Here is a 19,481-nt window from a genome sequence, read left to right on the forward strand (position 1 = left end):
GACAGTGCATATGACGTGGCAGGAGGTGTTTTTGGGAATTCTGCGGGAAATTCCGCCGGGACATCCGCACCACTGCGGATGCCCTAATTAAACATAATATTATCTTCGTTCATTGTCTATGATTCATATTCCTTTTTTGGACATTCATATTCCTTTTTTAGACATCCAAAGATAAGTGAATCATTTTATTTCTTTTTTACATTCTCTCTTACTTTTATCTTTACTCTATTTTTCTTAATTTATTTTGTCCACTTTACTTACAAAATTAAGGTGGTCTTTTTTTTATCAATAACTATGCACTAGGGCTGCTAATTTTTGGCACAACACGATAATATGACACGAATCCGCGAGAAAATAATGGGTATGTGTCAAAGCTTATTGAGTCCGTGTCCTTATTGTGTCGACACGATAACAACACGAAAATTTTTTGTCGTGTTCGTGTTACACGTTAAAAATTAATATTAATATATTATATTATTATTATTATTATTTTATTTATTTTAAAATTTAAATTAGGTTTAGTCTAATGGAGCACTTAGCGTGAAAATAGATTTTTATTTTTCGTATTATTATAGTGTCGTTATTGTGTCGTGTCATATATGTGTTTTTAACATGTCGTGTTGACCCGAAGTGGTTCGTGTCCTTAATGTGTTCGTGTCGTGTTCATGTCTAAGGGTAGCGGGTCGTATTCGTGTTTGGAGTTTTCTTAACGGGTCGTGTTCGTGTTTGTTTTTATCGTGTCGTGTCATTATCGTGTCGATACGATAACAATACAACACGCACGATTTGCCACCCCTACTATGCACTCTAATTTCAAAACAAATGATAATGGATAGGGTCGCAACAATTCAAATCATGCGTGTTACAAGCAAAGCACATCTATAAGCATTGGATTGTACGAAAAATCAAGCTCCGTATTACCTCACCAATTAAGATTATGATGCCAATTCAAATAATACGAATGTGGGATATGATAAATTGTCCCCAAAAACGACTTATTAAGAAGTTTCAAGTAAACTGTCTAAATCTCACCTATTCAAGAAGCCTACCTATACTTGTAGTCAATTACTTCAAGACCACCCACAAATGGCCGCAGTGGCTCAGGAACGATGACGGTGCCATCCTCTTGCTGGTAATTTTCGAGCAAGCAGACGAGCATTCTTGGAACTGCACACGCTGTAGCATTGAGTGTGTGCACAAACTGGGTCACACCCGAACTGCCTTTTCCCTTCTTAGATGGGGTGGATAGTCCTGGACGATAGCGGATGCCCAGTCGCCTGCTTTGATAGTCGGTACAGTTAGAGGCGCTTGATATCTGCCCAGAAAATGAAATGCCATGTTATCTGCTAATATGATTATATTGAAGAAACTTGTTCACAACGTCGATGTATATAATCCAGAAGATAGTGAAAGCCTTTCAAAGAATGAAAAATACAACAGATTAGGTAATAATCAATAGCATACCTCTCCGTAACGCCCTAAGCCAGGCATCCAGGCCTCCACGTCAAATTTACGATATGCAGGTGCACCCAAATCCTCGGTTGCCATGTCCAGAGTACTGCAATTCATTTTAATAATTAAATTAATTAGGACAAATTTTATGTAGACTAGAAAGTTTAATTACTATATAACCTTGTTGGTACAAATAAAGGGTCTAATTTTTAAGTGAAAATTTTTATCAAGCCTCCATGGATACAAAAATCAAGCAAATACTCTAGTTATTTCAAAATAATATTGGATCTTTGCTCTGGACATCCCATGGTTCTCTGTCCATAAAGGTATGTGACAAATCTTTTGGGATTGGTTCAGTAAATTCACCTAATTATCTAAGGTTTGTAAACGAAGATAAATGAAGAATATGTACGCACTTAAAATGAAGTCCCAACGATGAGAAGAGGTCTTCCTCAATGCTGATAAGTTCTTCATGAAAGGAGTCACTTTCCTCTGGCCTGCACAAGACGAACATCTCTACCTTGCTAAATTGGTGGACTCGGTAAAGGCCCCTGTTCCAATTATCAGATTTCAAATATAGCACAAAATGAAAAGATTTAGAAATAGAAACAATCAGAGTTAAAGAGAACAGATATAGACAACAAGGAGATGGAAAACATAATTCGAGATTGACAAGAATAATAGCTATAAAATAGGGAAGAGCCAAACATCAATAGAATCATTAATTTTACAACTTCATCAAAAGAGCTATTGACTTTGCCACAAACCAAGAGATCTACCTGGTTGCAGTGCCTGCGGCACCAGCTTCTGTGCGGAAGCAATGGGAGAAAGCCACGTATTTCAAAGGCAAGGAAGCCTCAGCAAGTATGGAATCCATATGGATTCCCCCCACTGGAATTTCGGCAGTCCCAATCAGGCATTGATCACTGCCTACAATTGAATAAACCTGCCCAAGATTGTTACATGTATTAGCCACTCTAAATCACCTTTAGTCCTACTGTTGTATCAATAACAAGGCTTAATAGTGTTTGTAAATAGGATTATCAAGATTCTGAGATTTCATATTACAGAAAAGTAGTGATGAAAGAGTGTAATAGTTCAAGAGGAAGCTACATCTGCGTGACTCGGGGATTTCAGTGCTAAACTTCAAATCTTCTATTTAGCATCTTTACATAGTCAAATTTAAGATAGAAGCAGCAACTTTCAGCATTGAATAAGATGCATGTTGTATCCAGATTTCACAAGCAAAGGCTTAAAACAGTAATCATACTATTTGTCAATCGCCATCCTTAGCAGTTATACCAAATCATACGATGCACAAATCAATTGTGAAAATTATTTTACTTTCAGTGTGCATTGTTATTACCCGTTGAGTGAGGTATTACCTGAGTGTTGTTTCCACGTGGTTGGAAACCACATTTCTCCACTATCGAAGATCGGACAATTTCTGGGGTTGTAAGAGGTGTAAAACCCCTCTTCATGGCTTCTGATACAGCCCAATTTACAAGGCCCATCTCTAACAAAACTGCTTCATTTTTCAGGTAGTAGAACTTCGACCCACTAACCTGTAAACTAGATTCTATCACTCAGAGACTTTAGCAAAGTCACAAGCATGGACAAATATGATATTGTTACTGAAAATTTACTCCATGGGATGATATATATTGAAGAACAGTACAGCATACGAGGGGGCTGTAACGCAGATACCTTTCCAGTCAACAATCAGCAGTGACGAATGGAAAAAGGCAATCTATCATACTAACCATTTAACCGACTTGATGGATAAAAGATTCTAAATATTAGACCATCTGATTTTTCTACTTCAGCTCCATGAACCTCATAAGCGGTAGCTGTGTTTCTTACTAATATTAGAGAGTCAAATTTCTTTAATATTTTTATTTCAAGAACCCTAAAATAGGTCAATATTTTAAGAAACCATTTGACCTTCAATCAACACCAGTTTTCAAATTTTAGCTTTCCTACACACTGAACCATAGGACTTGTCAAGAGGCAACATGTCGTGTGTGTGAGTCGGCCAAGCGGTAGAGAGGTAATGCCCGAGGCCAAAGGTCTCGGGTTCGAGTCCTCCGTGGCGCGGCCTTTAAATTTATATTCATATACCAAAAAAAGAGGCAAGATGTAGAATCTTTCCCTTATTTAGGCAAACGAAATTTAGACTTTAATAGCACTGACCTTCTCTAGAATCAGATAATCGAATAACTTAAGACATGTAATTTAAGGAGTACCTCAGACGCAGCATCAAAGTCTATTATATCCAAATCTTTTCCTAGCTGCACATGATCCTTTATAGCAAAGCCAAACTCACGAGGCTTACCGACCTATAAACAGTGGGAAAAGTAGTGAGAACAAGAAAAAAGGAGAACATCCCAAGGGCCAGAAATGCACGAGGACAGAGAAAGAACGTATTACCACTTTTCTCACAGTGGAGCAATCCTCTCCGCCTACAGGGGCATCCGGATGTGTCATATTCGGCACACATTGTGCTTCCTGTTGGAGTTCATCAGTAAGTTTGAGCAGATCTTCTTCCAGGCTAACAAGAACATCTTTGAGATTTTTACCTGGATAAGCCAAATTAGAAAGATGAGATATACCGTATAACCGATTTTCAAGTACGAAAACACACACACATATAAATATATTGTTGTGAAGCAAACCATATCCCACATCGGAGAATGGACAAGAGTTGCGCCTACCTATAGCGTGGGAAGCGTCCGTCCCGAGGCGGACGCATTTTTTGGGGCGGAAGGCACATCGGCGAGAAGACGCCGAGTACGCGCCGGGCGTGCCTCGCCGCGCCTATAAGCGCACCAGCCTATAGTGCGCCGGTCATCGGCGCGCCGGCAGTAGCGGGACAATTTTTTTTTTCAAATTTTTTTTATAAATACCACTTCTACACACAACTTCACAATCTCTCCAAACTCCATTCATTTATTCACTCTCAACATTTTCACTTTCTAAAAATGCATGGTGGAAACGACGAATCACCCGGCACCGACGAATCGGGATATGACGACTATCCTCCTTCCCAGCCGTGGGGATCAAGTCAAACGCCCCCTCTGTGGGGTTCGAGTAGACGGTGGCGGAGTTTTTATTTGTATTTTTTTTAAATGTTCGTTGTATAATTTTCTCGTTTCCTTAATACAACGAATATTTGGTCCCAATACTTTTTTTAAATTTCAGTATTACCTCGTTTTCTAATTATTTACATTCCGATAATTTTAATTATAATTGAACTAAAATAAACAAAAAATAAAATAAAATGAAAAGTGGCTAAAAAAAGTGTCCTCCTATAGCTGCGGACACTTTTTTTTGTGGGCGCGGACAAATAAGAAGTGGCTGTGGACAAAAAAAAGTGGCGGGGCTATTGGAAGTGTCCGCCTTATAGTGGATGCTCTAAGGGCTTCCCCAACTCCATTAGGGTGAGGCCTTTTGGGGAGTACCCCAAGAGCAAAACCGTGAGGGCTTTGCCCAAAGCGGACAATATCATACTAATGTGGAGTTCGGGTGTGCACTACCTATTCCCAACAAAATATATGTATAGAGATATAATCAAATTCAAACTCTATGCATTGTACAACCTCCAAACTATGATCTGGACCGTTAAACATTTTTATTGATATCAAATCTGAAATTTAACGGTCCAGATCATAGTTAGGAGTTTATGCCTTTTGCATTTTATCACTATCCCATGTGTAATGTATCTATCAATATATGTGTATATCACCTTCTTCAATGAGTTTCTGACGCTCAGAGGATTCCAGTTTGGCCTTCATCTTGTTTGCAACTACATTTCTCTCCGCACGAAGCCTCTCGACTTCCTGCAATCTGTGATGGATAATTAGCAACCAGAACTAGCTTACCACAACTTCAATTGGTGATGTAATTAAATTGTCATACAATTATTAGAACCAATTGATCCTAAGAATTAAGCGAATTCAATAGAATCAAACGCAATTGCACTACGATATTCCAAAAAAAACTGCGACCTGACCTTCTGAAGATTCAACATGTTGTCATAGAGCTCGAGCACCAGTTGCAAATTAGCATTGGAATTTCGAGCCCTAATGTTGGCGGCAACGGCGTCCTTGTTATCCCTAATCCACTTGAAATCTATCGCCGCCTTCCATTGCGCGACTAAAACCAAAATTAAAGGTAAAAAACGAAACCTCAAAAAAATAAAATTGGCACAGCTCACAATGAGAAGTTGATTGAAGTTTACCTTTGGCGTCGTCTGAAATTGCGGCGGTGGGAGGTTGAGGAGCGGCGGCGGTGGAGGAAGAAAGTGCTCGGACGAGGAGAGGCGGCGGGGAGCGGAGGCGGTGGTGGAATCGATTGGAGAAACGATTTAGGGTGGTTGGGAGATTGAATATGGAAAACGGAGAGAGTTTGGTGCACGATTGCAGTCCCATTGCTACTGCTGATTTCTGTTATCCTTCTCTGGTTTTTGTGTTTTCCACTCCAGAAATTCAAATTAGGAGTAGATTAGCTGTACGGAAATTCATTAAATTAGTTTCTTTTTCTTTTCTGAAAATGAGGGACTAAATAAGCATAAGAGTATCCAATATAAGGCCGACTCCCCAATAGCCATGTCCCTTTTTTGTCCACAGCCCCACTATAGGCGGACACTTTCAATAGCCCCGAAATTTTATAACCAATTTTTATTTTAATTTTTTCGTTTATTTTAATTCAATTATAATTACAATTATCGGAATATAAATAATTAGAAAACGAGGTAATTGGGACCGAATATTCGTAAACAATTGGAACCGAATAAAAAAGATGTATAAAAATAGGTACAAACGTGTACTACCCCTCTTTCTCTCTCCAAAACCGTGCACTACCTACTCCCTCTTCCTTCCTCCTCCTTCCTTCTCCAATCTCCCCCTCTCTTACTAAAAATGTCGAAAATAAAAAATAATAATAAATAAATTCTGCCGGGGTGCCGGTGCGCCTATCGCCGGCACATTATAGGCCGGCCCGCCTATAGGCGCAGCGAAAGGCTGACCGGCGCGTCCTCGCCCCGGTTTCGTCCGCCCCGGGGCGGACGTCACCTGCACTATAAGGCGCCTCGGGATCGCCCCCGCCGGGGCTATAGGCGCAGCGGTCCCATAGTGGATACCCTAAGGGGGTTTTCATCAAATACTAGAGTACTAATTAAACAAATGCAGTACAATCAGTTCCCGGTCCAACTTAAGATGTCCACATTCTCGAGTCACACGATGATTTTAGAATGAGTTGTTATATGGAATAAGTAGCGAGAAAAAAATAGTTGAATATTATAATAAGAAGATAAGAGAGAGAGATTTATTTCGAAATATAAAAATTGGACATCTGATATAGACTAAAAAGAAAAGGTGGACATCACATGGCTTTGATCCGGAGTATGACTTCTCAGCGGCATGTTCGGTTCTCACACATCTACAGAGAAGGGAACTGAGCTGCTGATTTTCTTGCAGGTAGAGGGGTTCAGACTCCTGCCCTTACTTACTATGATCCAATCTCTACGCCTCGGTATTCGAAGGCGCTGGTTAGGATGGACCAGCTGGGATATCCTAACTTCCGTTTCCGACGTAGAGATGTGGGTTGATCCAGCTTCTTTGGTGGCTGGTTTTGATAATTTTTCGTTTCTCCCTCGTATATATATTGTCAGTTCTTTTCCACTTGATAGTATGGAGGATCTCGACTTGTGGGAGCTCTATTTGGCTTCTTCATGTTCTTGTTTAGATCCTAGTCACTTTTTGGCTAAGATCATGTTGGTAGAACATTTTATTTTGATATTATTTACAGGTTGGAGGTCTGCCTAAACCTCCCGCCCACAAAGGGCGTTTTTTATTAAAAAAGAAAAAGAAAAGGTGGACATATTGATTGACGGAGGTAGTAATCATTTGTAGGTGATACTAGTTTTAATATGAAATTGATAAAGTGAGAGAGAATGAGAAAAAATAGATAGAGTAAGAAGATGAGAGGAAAAAAATGAATTAAATCTAATAGAGAAATTTTTCACTTTTAAAGATTTGACTATTTTTTATGGATATCCCAACATGATAAAAATGGGAATAATTTTTGTGAACGGGGAAAGTATAAATGTCAAAGGTTTGAATAATATTATTATTACAATTAGAATATAATCCATCAATAAATCTTTTCTATTTTAAAAATAAGCAAAAACATTTATTTATATTTGGATATAGAGTAGATCCGTCATTAAAGTAGAATTATAGTACTACCTATGTTCCCTCATAGTTGAGTAGTTTCTTTTTTGCACTCGTTTTGAAAAAATCATACTCTCTTCGTCCCAAGATAGTTGATGCATTTATTTTGGGTACGAGATTTAAGAAATTGATTTGTTAAAGGTTAGAGAGAGAGGAAAGTATGAGAGATGAATAGAGAGTAGAGCAAGAAAAGGAATAAAAAAATTATAAAAAAGGAAATCATTCAACCATTTTGAGACAAACAAAAAAAGAATACGACTTAATTACCTTTGGATGGAGGGATTAATAAATAGTTAAAGTGGATAAAAGGTAGAGTTTTATTTTTCTAAAACAAATGCAAAAAAAACGACTCTAACTATGAAAGAACATATGGAGTATACATTAATTATCACGTAAATTTTATTAATCAAAATTATGATTTACTAATTATTATATATAGTTATATATATTACTTTAGAATATATAATATATTACTCCTCCGTCCCGGCTAAGATGACAGGTTCCCTAGTTGTTGGTTAATGTGTTAATTTAAGAGATAAAAGGTGGGTGTAAGTATTAAACGGAGAGAGAAAAAAAGTTAAATATTTTAGTTGGAGTGAGAAAAAGTAGTTGGGTGTATTAATTGGATAGAGAAAACTACCCCAAATAGAAATGTGTTATCTTATTTGGAGCAAACTAAAAAAAGAAAGTACGTTATTAGGACGTTAAAAGTACATGATTTAAGTAATAAATCCTCCTTTAGGGCATCCACAATAGAGGCAAGCGCACCGGCTCGCCGATTTTTGGCGTTCGCCGGTCCGCTCGCCGAACTATTGCAGCCGGCGAGAATTTCAGCGAGCGCTCGCCGATTCGCTCGCCGATCAGCTCGCCGCTATTGCAGCCTCCGATCGGAGAGCGACCGGCGAGCGCAATTTTGTTTTTTTGTTTTTATTTTCGAAACTCTATATATACGCGATTTGAACTTCATTTTCATTCGCACCACTTATTTTAACGAGTACTCTCTCTATCTTAATTTCTGTACAAGATCAACAACGCGAAATGGATCTCAACAACGAGCCTACTCCAGGGACGAGCGGGTCTCAAACTCCCACGGTCCCCGTGGGAGGTGGATGGGGTCAGATGCCCGGGTACTACAACAACATGTACCCTTGGCAACAGATGATGCCCGGGATGGCATCCGGCGGTGGTATGCCGGAATGGCAGGGGATGCCGGGGGGTCCAGCGATGCAGGGCGGGCCGGCGGTTCTGGGCGGGCAGGGGGTACTGGGGATGCAACCCGGGATGCCGATGATGCCGGGGTGGGCACCCGGGATGCAGATGACGTCGGGGTACCCGGGGATGCATGGGACGCCAGGGGGCAGGGGATGCAGGGGACGCCGGGGGGACAACGTCTGTCGTCCCACATTTGATTTTGTTACTGCTTCTTCGTACACATCGATCCCTACGGCGACGCAGTTCACTAGCTTTGAGACCTTCTCCTTAGAGGAGTTGGGACTAGATCTCGGGGATGCGGGCACTCCCGTTCAAACGGGGGGAGTAGGGCGGGGTCGGGGCGCGCCCAAGAAGAAGAAGAGGAAGAGGGTGGTCGGCGAGTCGTCGCAGCCGGCTGGTGACGACATATTAGGATTGGTATACTGAAAAGCATATTTCGAGCATGTTGCCCGGATAGAATTGCTTGTATACAATAAATTCTACAATCCACTTTTAACCCAAGGCGAGAAGAATTAATTTTATCGCATTGGTGTTTGCTTATGCATTTATAAGATGTTTCTCAAACATTTAAATGTATAAGAAGCAAATAAGTGTAATTCTTCTGCATAGTAGACTGGTCGTGAACGACGTTCACAGAAGGTGACGCAGTCGGTCCTTTGTAGAAGAGAAATAGAATTTCACAATCTAGATAGGCTTTGGCTACCTATCGTGAAAGGTTGCAGTGTCAGTCCGCATGTTTCCTTACCTTAGGAAATAAACGACACTGGTGTGGTATAGCACTAAAGGATCTAACAGTTGAGATAAGTCTTTCTTGCTATTTACTGAAAGACGAGGTCTCGGTGATTGTTATTTCTTAATCATTGTTGACATAACATTGAGCATACGATATTGATTATGCACTACTTTGATTTATCAAATGGTGCGGATTTTTCGCAATCCAAGAATCCTGGTATCTTGGGTAGTGGTGATCAATGTCTAGATGTGCTAGTATTGTTATTGCAATGAATCGTGTGTTGGGTGAGTCCAGTTTGATACTCCCTCCGTCCCGGGCTACTCGCTCATTTCCTTTTCGGCTCGGAGATTAAGGAATGAGTGTATAGGAAAGTAAAAAATGACGGCTGTAGGTGAAATTTTTTACTAAAAATGGAAAGAGTGCAAGTAACTTGGGACGCCCAAAAAAGGAAATAAGTGCGAGTAGTGCGGGACGGAGGGAGTAATATCCTCAAGAGGTGTTCGAAAAAGGTTTTATTATTCAGAAACCCGGCCGATTGGAATTTATTCCAGAATAATAAATAAAGATTATGAACTAGACAACTCTTGGAAAAAGATATTAATTAATTAAAGTCAAATAGCAGACTTAAATTAATTAATGGATATTTATATCTTAAACACGGGAAATAATAAATTAAAGAGGTAAAGCCCGGATTACTCGTAATTTGGGATTGGACGGGCAGTCAATATTATTATACTATAGTGGATCATAATAATATTCTATTGGACTTCTACTAAATTGGGGCTCAATTTAATTAGTAAAAGTCCAACAGGTTTGGCCCAAATCCAACCTCCATGGATCCCTAATCTGGCTCATCACAACTCTATATAAAAGGAGATTAGAAAGGAGATTTAATTAGATTTAACATTAAAATTTCGTGCTACTCATTGGCAGTGAACGATTTTTCTCAGTTCTGCGAAGAACTGAAGTTCTGTCTTCTTTCTAATCAAGCCCTTTTCGATTCTGACATGCTTTGCCCACCCAAAAGTCATTATCTGAGTTCGGGATACAGATTAGAAGATTCGTGGTTGAGTATTAAGAACATCACGTGGAGAAGGCGCAAGCAATCGATGATTCTTTGGAGAATCAGATCAGTAATTCTAAACCGTAGGAAATTCATGTTTTAGGTTTTAATTCCTTATACATGATTTATGTGCGTTCTAGCATGCTTTTTTAATTGTTTAACATGTAGTTAATTAATCCCATAATCGGTCAAATAGATCTGTATGTATGATTTATTTGTGAATGCATGACTTCCGCTGTGCAAGGGGCACCAAACCCCAGCACGACAGCCAGCCACGGAAGAAGTGGACGGATGTGGAGAACGTCGCGCTGTTCAAGGCGTGGGTGAGTGTTTGCGATGACCCCCTCGCCTCGAACAATCAGATGATCCTCAACTTGTGGGCTAAAATAGCAGCAGCCTACAAGACATTTTGCCTGGAGGGGAAGATACGCAGCGGGGAGGAGTGCCGGAAGGCGTGGGACCGAATCCGGTCTGGGGTCTCCCGATTTTCGGGGCTGTACACCAACGCCCTCCGAATGAAGTCCAGCGGCTAAACTGACGAGGACTGCAGGAGGGAGGCGGAGAAAGAGTTCCCCGTGCCCGGGCTTTACAAGGACTTCACCTACTGGAACTGCTACGAGGTGCTAATGGATTCCGAGAAGTTTCGGGCAGATGTCGATGCAGGCTGGCCGAAGAAGCAGCGCCTGAACTATTCAGGTGATTACACCGGCGGTAGCAGCGGTGGTTCCCACGACCTCCCCGAAGATGCTCAGGAGACCCCGTCCCCTCCCCCGTTTACTCGCTGCACTCGCCCGGTTGGTCAAAGGCGGGCGCAACGCGATAGCCAGAGGTCCTAGGAGGTCTAGTCGGCATCCCCCCTGTTGGCAGCTCGACAGCCGACCTCGTCTTCTTGGCGCGTCAACAAGCGCGGGGTCAGATGATCAAGATCATAGATCAATGGAAGAATGCAACTGACCCCGAGGAGAAGAGTTTTTTTCACGCCGTGCTCGTGAGTATGCGAGAGGATTTGAATCCCGGCGCGGCACAGGTGGGGGGCTCTGACGCGGGCTTAGATGCCGCAGATTTGGGGGTCCCGGATAGTGGCGACGACGGCGAGGAGTGAGGCGGCGGCGGAGGCGGGGGGGGGGGGGGGGGGGCTCGTGCGTGGATTAGGAGTTTTTTTTAAGTAATGTAATTTTTTTATTTGATTTTTTTTAATTAATGTACTTTTTAAAATTTTAATATTATTATCGAATTTTCCCGTATATGTGTCGTAAATTTAATTCCGTATTTTGTGTGATTGTTTAATTATTTGTTTTTAGTGTTGATGATGTGGTTGGACTATGGCTGGGCTATTGCTTGTCCAGTTGCTTGTCCTGCTGATGTGGCAGGAGGAATTTAGTACTGCTGATGTGGCAAAGGAGTTTGTGGCTGGGCTATGGCTGGGCTATGGCTTGTCCACAAACTATTGTGGAATGCTCTTAGCCTAAACCAAATGTTTGGTATGATAGAATATACACATCTGATAGGATTACGATGCTGTCTAATACTCTAGGTTAAATATAATTTATTTCTTTGATAAGTCTTTCTATTTAGGACATAATATTGTTGAGTTTTTCTAACATATTAGGATTTCTACCACACACCAGTCATCGCTACAACACGCGCCACAAACTAAAACGCAGGTGGTTTGATTCAACGTCGGACTTTGCAATGAAAATCAGGGGATGACAGATGAGCTTGGATTTTGAACATGTTTATATATAAGGATTAGATTGATTTTTGTACACATTTGGCCGTTGAAAGGGTATTAATTCTGTAAGGAAAATTTATTAAACCCATTTCAATCAAGGAAATGAGGGAACAAAGATAGATCCACATCATCCAAAATATCGGTGCTAGCACCGATATCATATTGACCATCCGCAAGCACGCCAATATTTTGCATTGCTGCACCTGTGCTATTCCCAACAGTCACATATGAAGTAGTCGTCGGGTGGCCTGTGATCTCAAGTGAACCAGACGGGGGGGCCAATTGAGTAGGGTACCCAGACAGCAGTTGGTACCCGATATCCTTTGGAGCTTCGTTATGGTACCCAGACAGCAGTAGCTTCCCGGCATCAGATGAAGCGTTCTTTCCCCCAAACAGCAATTGGTTCCTCGTCTCACTTGGAACCCTCTCAGGGAACCTGGGCAGCAATCGGCTCTCGTTACAAGCAACCGCTTTCTTTTTCCTGTGATACCTTGGCCCCAGCATCAGCTTGTTTTCATCAGCACTCAAAGCTTTCTTAGGGCGCCCGCGCTTCCCGAAAGCATTCCGTGAAGCTACCGTGGCGCATCCTGACAGCAATTGGATTCCAGCGTGCGCTGCTGCTCTCTCGAGATTTCCGGGAACCAATTCTCCGGTTCCAGCTGTAGAAGACTCTCCCTTGCAGAACCTTGTCGTTTCCTTCTCGAAGGCTAACAAATTTTCGGGTTTCAGAGTTGTGATATCATTTATACTGACCCGTTTACTCTCTTTTTCAGTCAAACTCAGTCTTCTGAAGAACTTTTGAGCATGGCTTGCTACTTGGGTACTTGATCCTGTTCGCACACTATACTCGGAAATGTTCTTCCAATCACCCCTACCGAACATCCACAAACCGTATAGAAATTGCCTGCAACAAACACAGAATTTGTAGTCAGTTCATTGGTGTGAACCTGTTCCAAAAAACGATGCTTCTCAAATATGCTTAGCCTTTCAGTTTTATCATAATCAAATTGTAACTTTATAAGTGAAGATGCAGAACATGATTATATGAAACCATGTCTTGGATATGATAAATCCTTTCGACAGGCGTGACATTGAGAAAAATTGTACACTCTCGTCTCAATATATATAGTGGACATTAGGCACATCAACACTCAACAGTATAAAGCACTTAGCGATCTTGGCAAAAATAAAATATTTCTTGATGCAAGTAAGATGTGCTAAACGCTTTTTACCCGTGTTCCTCTTCTGTCCAATGAGCCCCTCGTTGCGCTTGCTCTGGCTTCAGCTCCTTCTTTTCCAGAACATCACCTCTGGTCGGATAAATGGACAGAGGCATCTTGCCAGACTCAAAAGCCATCACACTTAAGGCTTCATAGTGAAGTTTTAGATCTTGAACTGTTTTCCCAGGAACTGCCAATGCGATCTTAGCCCACATATGAGCATCATTATAGTGGGTTACGAGAGCAATCTCGAATGCCTTGTCCTCCTCCCTTGTCCAATCCAAAGATGTGCGTGCATCCTTTGATGCAGCATCATTCACCCCCATTGTCCAGAAGCAGTTGTTGGATGTCCGATCTGAATCCATTTCCGAGGCAACTAGGAAAGCTTGACTGAGAACAGAGAATGCTGACCTGTAAATTTTTGAACTCATCAAATGTTATTGAGAAAACTAGTATCAAATTCATCTCCTCTGGCTTAGGACCTCAAAAATTCATGAACTAAAATATGTGTGCACTATAGATGTGTGTCTTTGTTTTATATACACATACATGCAAAACAAAATATGTACAGAAGTGAAAATAATGGGGTCTTTTATATGACAACTTGTAAAATAAAAATACTTAGAAATACTTAGGATGACAGAAGTGATTACTCAAACAGGGTTAAAACTTAAATATTATCAACTATTACTCATTAAAACTAATTCGGGAAATGAGTAAAGAATATAGGAATCTTGCATCCAATATTACCATTAAAGGACTGATCCCTGAATTGTTATTAGGGAATATACAAGCAGGGGAGTATAAAACATGCAAACAATTGAAGGATCCAAAAAATAAAATTGGGGAAAGAAAAACAATCCCACACTCGCACCTGCGACACCATTACATCCAAGCATCCAACTAAAAATCGAGATTTTGTGTAATATGCATAAAAAGAACACTGATTCATGAACTCAATCCTTGCAACATCATTTTTAAAATAAACTTGTCAATAGCAAACATGACTACAGAATTATCACCAAAATATATGAACTTAAAATACTCTGAAATGTTATCGAAAATAAAATCAAGAATCTCAATTTCAGCTATTGCTCCACATTTACTTTTCCGTAGTCATTTGTGTTTTCTCTCTTACTTTATTTGCTAAAGCATTAATGATAACTTCATTGATTCAGACAATTATTTCACAAACAACATCAACTTACCAGATCTTCTTTCTCTTCTATGGAATTCAACATGCAGTCATTTCAAACATATAATCTATCATCAACTGCACAACAGAGAAACTAAACCATTAATTAAGTTTATACCTTCATGAAAATATATAAAAAAATGCAATTTTTTCTTCATTTCTGTATAGCTATGTAATTAAAATTCTTTAAACGACAGATCTACCTTCAAGGAAATAATTCTTGGCGAAGACTGCACAAAAAAGGACAACTGTGGCCTCCAAATCCTTAGTAATATGCTTATTCTCTGAGAAATTTCCGCCCTCTAGATTTATAGAAACTTTTACTCTGAAGAAGTATAGACAATGGACTAACCTGTGTTTCTTATATAGGCGCTGCACAGCCACCTGGCTCTCTTAATCTCTTTGTTTTGTAATAATTCTTTTTGTTACATGGAATAAAGTTGATTGGACTGGAATAAGTGGCCAGTGGTATCGCTTAGAAGCCACCTGGCTTTCTTAATCTTTTTGTTTTGTTATAATCCTTCACAATCACAGTTGATTAACTAAAAGATACGCACTCGTTCACACATATATGATTGTAGGGTCAGCGATTGTGAATGTAAGTGCCATAAAGGTCTTGTGACGTGTGAGGATATATGTTACGTATGCAAGCTTTTGAGCAGGCGTTACAAATTATAAGTAAGGTGTGATTAATGCTATTTTCCACTATTCTATTTCGGAATAAGTTTACATGTGTGGCTGCTCAGAAGCCACTTGGCCACCTTTGTAATCTATTTTCTTATTATTGTATTCGTGTAATAAACTTATCGCATCCGTGTATTTGATTAACTAACCTAAGAATTTACTTTGACAATAATAAGTCATAGCAATCTTGAACAATGAGAAGAAGTCTCCTCACTAATCTAAACATATTAGATTAGGCAATAACATATATCACAAATTTATAATGTAGCTAATGAAAATATACATATATTTGATTGCTTTGATAATCAAATTCTATACACACTTCAGCCATTGTTGTATCCATTACATTTTCTATGATACTCATTAACTACAAAACAGATTAAGATTGTTGAGCGCACAGTATTCTAACGCAGCAGATTTATTTCCGTAAGTTCCATCCGAACCCTGTTTCCATAGCACCATGGGCCAATATGGAAGTAATTTTGTAAATGTGAAAAGAATCACATATTTTGAAGAAAGAGAAACTGTGTGCTAGTACATTTTTTTGTTTTCCTTTCCTATATTTAAATTTATATACCAAACTGTGGTGTACCATTTCTCTACCACTATTAACTTTTTCAACTTTTCTTCAATATTTCATATGATAAGCTTTTTTTTGGTTCTATAAATAATTCTAATTAGGGTTTATTATAGTATCATAATTAGTGTTTTATAAATATCTTATTTCATTTTTTAGATATTCATCAATATTTGGTGTTGATTATTTCATAATCAAGATTTTCATAAAAACATTGTTTCAAATTTAGTTAGTAAAATGTGAGTTATGGTTGATTATTACAATTAGTTTTACATTCTCAACAGTTTGTAAAATTTATATTCCTGAGTGTGGTTCCCAATTAAAACAGATGATTTGTTCTCCAAAAAAACAAGTTACGGGATGGAATCCACAAATTCTGTTCGGTTGCTTGAAATAATATACTATCAGGGAACCTTTTACAAAATATCTGTACTTGATCAAGAAAAAAATATATACGCCTATATATGAACTTCGAACAATACCCCCACAATGAATTTGTTTGCGTCCGCTACTTTTAGAATACACTAGACCAAGAAAAAGATCTACATTATGTTCCCCAAAGGTCGTGGTAGGAATCCATGATTATTTTGTTTTTCTACTTACACCAGGAAGTATCATATTTGTCCGAGTAACAATCTCACAAGTATCTTAATCATCTTGTTTATTAGTTATCTGCAGCTGTGTGGCATACTTCTTTTATTATTTTACGGCAAACTCTTCTACTACTAAAACTACGACTTCCACACAAAAAAATCCAACATAAACTGCCGTATTTATGTGTTCCTTTCCAGCTGAAAATAAGCACTGACACACTCCCTACGTGTTAAAGATCATCATATTTTATTTCACAGCAATTCCAAACTCTATTGAGCTAAGATGATAACAGAGAACAAGCAATCAAATCAAACTCATCCACATTCCAAAAACATGTGAGATATTAAAACCGCAAGCCGCATCGCCACTTCAAACAATAGTTATACTAATTCGTAGAGAAGACACTGGATTGAATTTGTACAGAAAAATATAGATTAATTACCATAAGAATTCAACACTCCAAGGGGAAAATATCGATTAATTAGCAAATTTTCACGCATTGCACACAGCTTATGGGGAAATCAAGAGCAGGACACAGGCATTATTAACACAATCGTCATTGGGACATTTCGTCGAACAGGTAGAGAGCAAGGAGAAGCAGCATTAAGGGGCTGAAAAAAATTTGACGGAATTTGTTCACCTGTATGCAATAGATATAGCCATCCAATTTCCGGAGAGGGAGGGGCTTCTGTATCTTCCTCCGGCGAGAATTCCGCCGGAGCTCGGACGTGTTTCCGGCCATTGGATAGAAATAGTTGGCGAGAATCGGCATTGGAATCACTAACAAGACTAATTGGGGTTTCTTGTTTGTATAATCACACAATCGAGCTAATTTTTGCACTGAATCGAACTACTTGTATGAGATTTTATTCTCTTGTGGCTTTGAGCTTGTGTTCATTTTCCTTTTCCACACCTTTACTGATTTTGTCAATTTTATCTTAGATTTTGAAACTTAATTTTTATGTCAATTTCTTAATTGTATCAATTCTGACTAATACTTTGCTTGTATCAAAATTATCAAAGGTTTTTAGGTAATTATTTTTTAACAATAAACAAAGTAAGAGAAATATTAATATTTTTATATAATTCCTTTTCTCACTATAATATAAGCATTTTTTTGTGTAAAATTTTTAGGTAATTACATTTCTAAAAATTAAAACTAAAGATAAATACTCAGTTATCTAAAAAAAATAGTCTTATTTGAGGACGACACTGATTTAAAGATAGTAGTTGAGATAATACTAGGACTGGAAATTTTTTATCCGACACGAACACGCATTTATATACTAGGGCTGACAATTTTTAAGAAATTGTTTGACGTTGTGAAAAAAAGTTAGTGGAACGTAGATCTCACATTTATATATTAGTTTTATAATAGAATGTTAGTATAATGAATAAACAATGAAGTATATATTACGAATATATCAAGTCCTCTTATAAAAAATTGAGATCTTAAAAAGAATAATCAAAATTAAAATTCAAAATTAAGGGATAATTACTATTGCGAGAGTGGAAATGCATAATATATACTCTTTTTTTTCCATCTCTTTCTCTCTCCCTCTCCGATTTCCTACTCGCTCTGCACTTCCCGCTCCACTCCGATTTCAAATACCCGTCGCCATCTCTCACTCCATCGCGGCATTACAATCCAAACCTCCACGGTAATTCCTTTCCGAATCAATCGCTTCACTCAATATCCGATCAATTTTCTCACCTTCTAATCCGAAGATCACTTTTCTTGAAATCAATTTCGTTGCAGGTGATGATTCTTTAAGAATTTGGGGATTTTCGAATGCCGTGTTTGTAGAAATTCGTGACGTTTACGCCGACAATCTGGACGAAGAATTCAAATTGATCGCCGAAACCATCGACAAATACCCCTTGATCGGCCTCGACGCCGAGTACCTGGGAGTCCCGGTCCCGGCGGCGGGGTCCACCAAGTACGAGAAGCTGAAAATCAACGTGGACTCGACGAAGCTGATTCAGGTTGGGCTCACGCTCCTCGACGACAAGGTAAATTTGCCTCCCCACGGCATCGTCTGGCAGTTCAACTTCCGCGAATTCAACCCGGCCTCCTCGGTCGAGCTCCTGCGCGACAGCGGCATCGATTTCGCCGCCAACATGGAAAAGGGCGTCGACGCGGCGAGGTTCGGGGAGCTGCTGATGTCGTCCGGGAACGGGAACGTGGCGCTGGTCACGTTCCAGGGTTCTTGGTCAAGATTTGGAGCGGCGGGAGGCTGCCCGGGTCGGTGGAGGAGTTCTTGGGGTTGGTGAAAGTGTTTTTTCCGGTGAGTTATGATGTTAAGTATTTGATGAAGTGCACCGGGCCGGGGTGCTGCACGGGGGGCTGAGCGGGCTGGGTGAGACGCTCGGGCTGGAGAGGGTCGGGGTGGCCCACCAGGCGGGCTCGGACAGCTTGCTCACCGTGGCTGCGTTTGTCAAGATTAGGGACATGTACTTTGGGGGGGATGTGGAGAAGCATTGTGGTGTGGTGTGGTGTGGTGTAGAATGTGAAGTTGGTGAAGGGAGAATTACCAAAAAAAAAACATTGGTACACTATGCTACAAGTTTTAGTGAATGAATTTTTTGAGTTATAAATCAGAAGTTTCAATCTTGGCATTTGATTTTGATGTTCAGTGGTATTGAGTTAGGAGTATAGTAAGCACACACAATCGTGCTCTTGTCAGCGAGCACGGTTATGGGCCCGACCCCACTTTTTCTGTCTGCTCTCTGGCAAGAGCACAACACTCACAGCTGTGCTCTTCCTCAAGTACGAGCACAATTCA

At 39.8% G+C, this 19,481-nt stretch overlaps 3 protein-coding genes across 3 annotated transcripts; 1 reads left to right on the forward strand and 2 right to left on the reverse strand.

The window, feature by feature from the left end:
• Positions 1-823: 823 nt before the first annotated feature.
• Positions 824-5,984, reverse strand: LOC121809649 (serine--tRNA ligase, chloroplastic/mitochondrial-like). Its single transcript, XM_042210395.1, has 10 exons — positions 5,693-5,984; positions 5,465-5,607; positions 5,198-5,291; positions 3,883-4,031; positions 3,699-3,791; positions 2,838-3,017; positions 2,232-2,398; positions 1,869-2,003; positions 1,465-1,558; positions 824-1,315 (listed from the first exon to the last, which is right to left on the reverse strand). The coding sequence occupies exons 1-10, from the start codon at positions 5,880-5,882 to the stop codon at positions 1,046-1,048; spliced, it is 1,515 nt and encodes a 504-aa protein (XP_042066329.1). The 5' UTR covers positions 5,883-5,984; the 3' UTR covers positions 824-1,045.
• Positions 5,985-12,412: 6,428 nt separating this feature from the next.
• Positions 12,413-17,631, reverse strand: LOC121808120. The gene is made up of 4 exons (XM_042208484.1): positions 15,044-17,631; positions 14,854-14,918; positions 13,658-14,056; positions 12,413-13,329 (listed from the first exon to the last, which is right to left on the reverse strand). Exons 3-4 carry the CDS (start codon positions 14,008-14,010, stop codon positions 12,516-12,518), a joined length of 1,167 nt encoding a protein of 388 aa, XP_042064418.1. The 5' UTR covers positions 14,011-14,056; positions 14,854-14,918; positions 15,044-17,631; the 3' UTR covers positions 12,413-12,515.
• LOC121808940 (probable CCR4-associated factor 1 homolog 10) lies at positions 15,985-19,215 on the forward strand. Its single transcript, XM_042209496.1, has 3 exons — positions 15,985-16,000; positions 18,204-18,356; positions 18,455-19,215. Exons 1-3 carry the CDS (start codon positions 15,985-15,987, stop codon positions 18,967-18,969), a joined length of 684 nt encoding a protein of 227 aa, XP_042065430.1. The 3' UTR covers positions 18,970-19,215.
• Positions 19,216-19,481: the final 266 nt, after the last annotated feature.

The sequence above is a fragment of the Salvia splendens genome, chromosome 6, assembly GCF_004379255.2.
Source record: "Salvia splendens isolate huo1 chromosome 6, SspV2, whole genome shotgun sequence".
Taxonomy (NCBI): domain Eukaryota; kingdom Viridiplantae; phylum Streptophyta; class Magnoliopsida; order Lamiales; family Lamiaceae; genus Salvia; species Salvia splendens.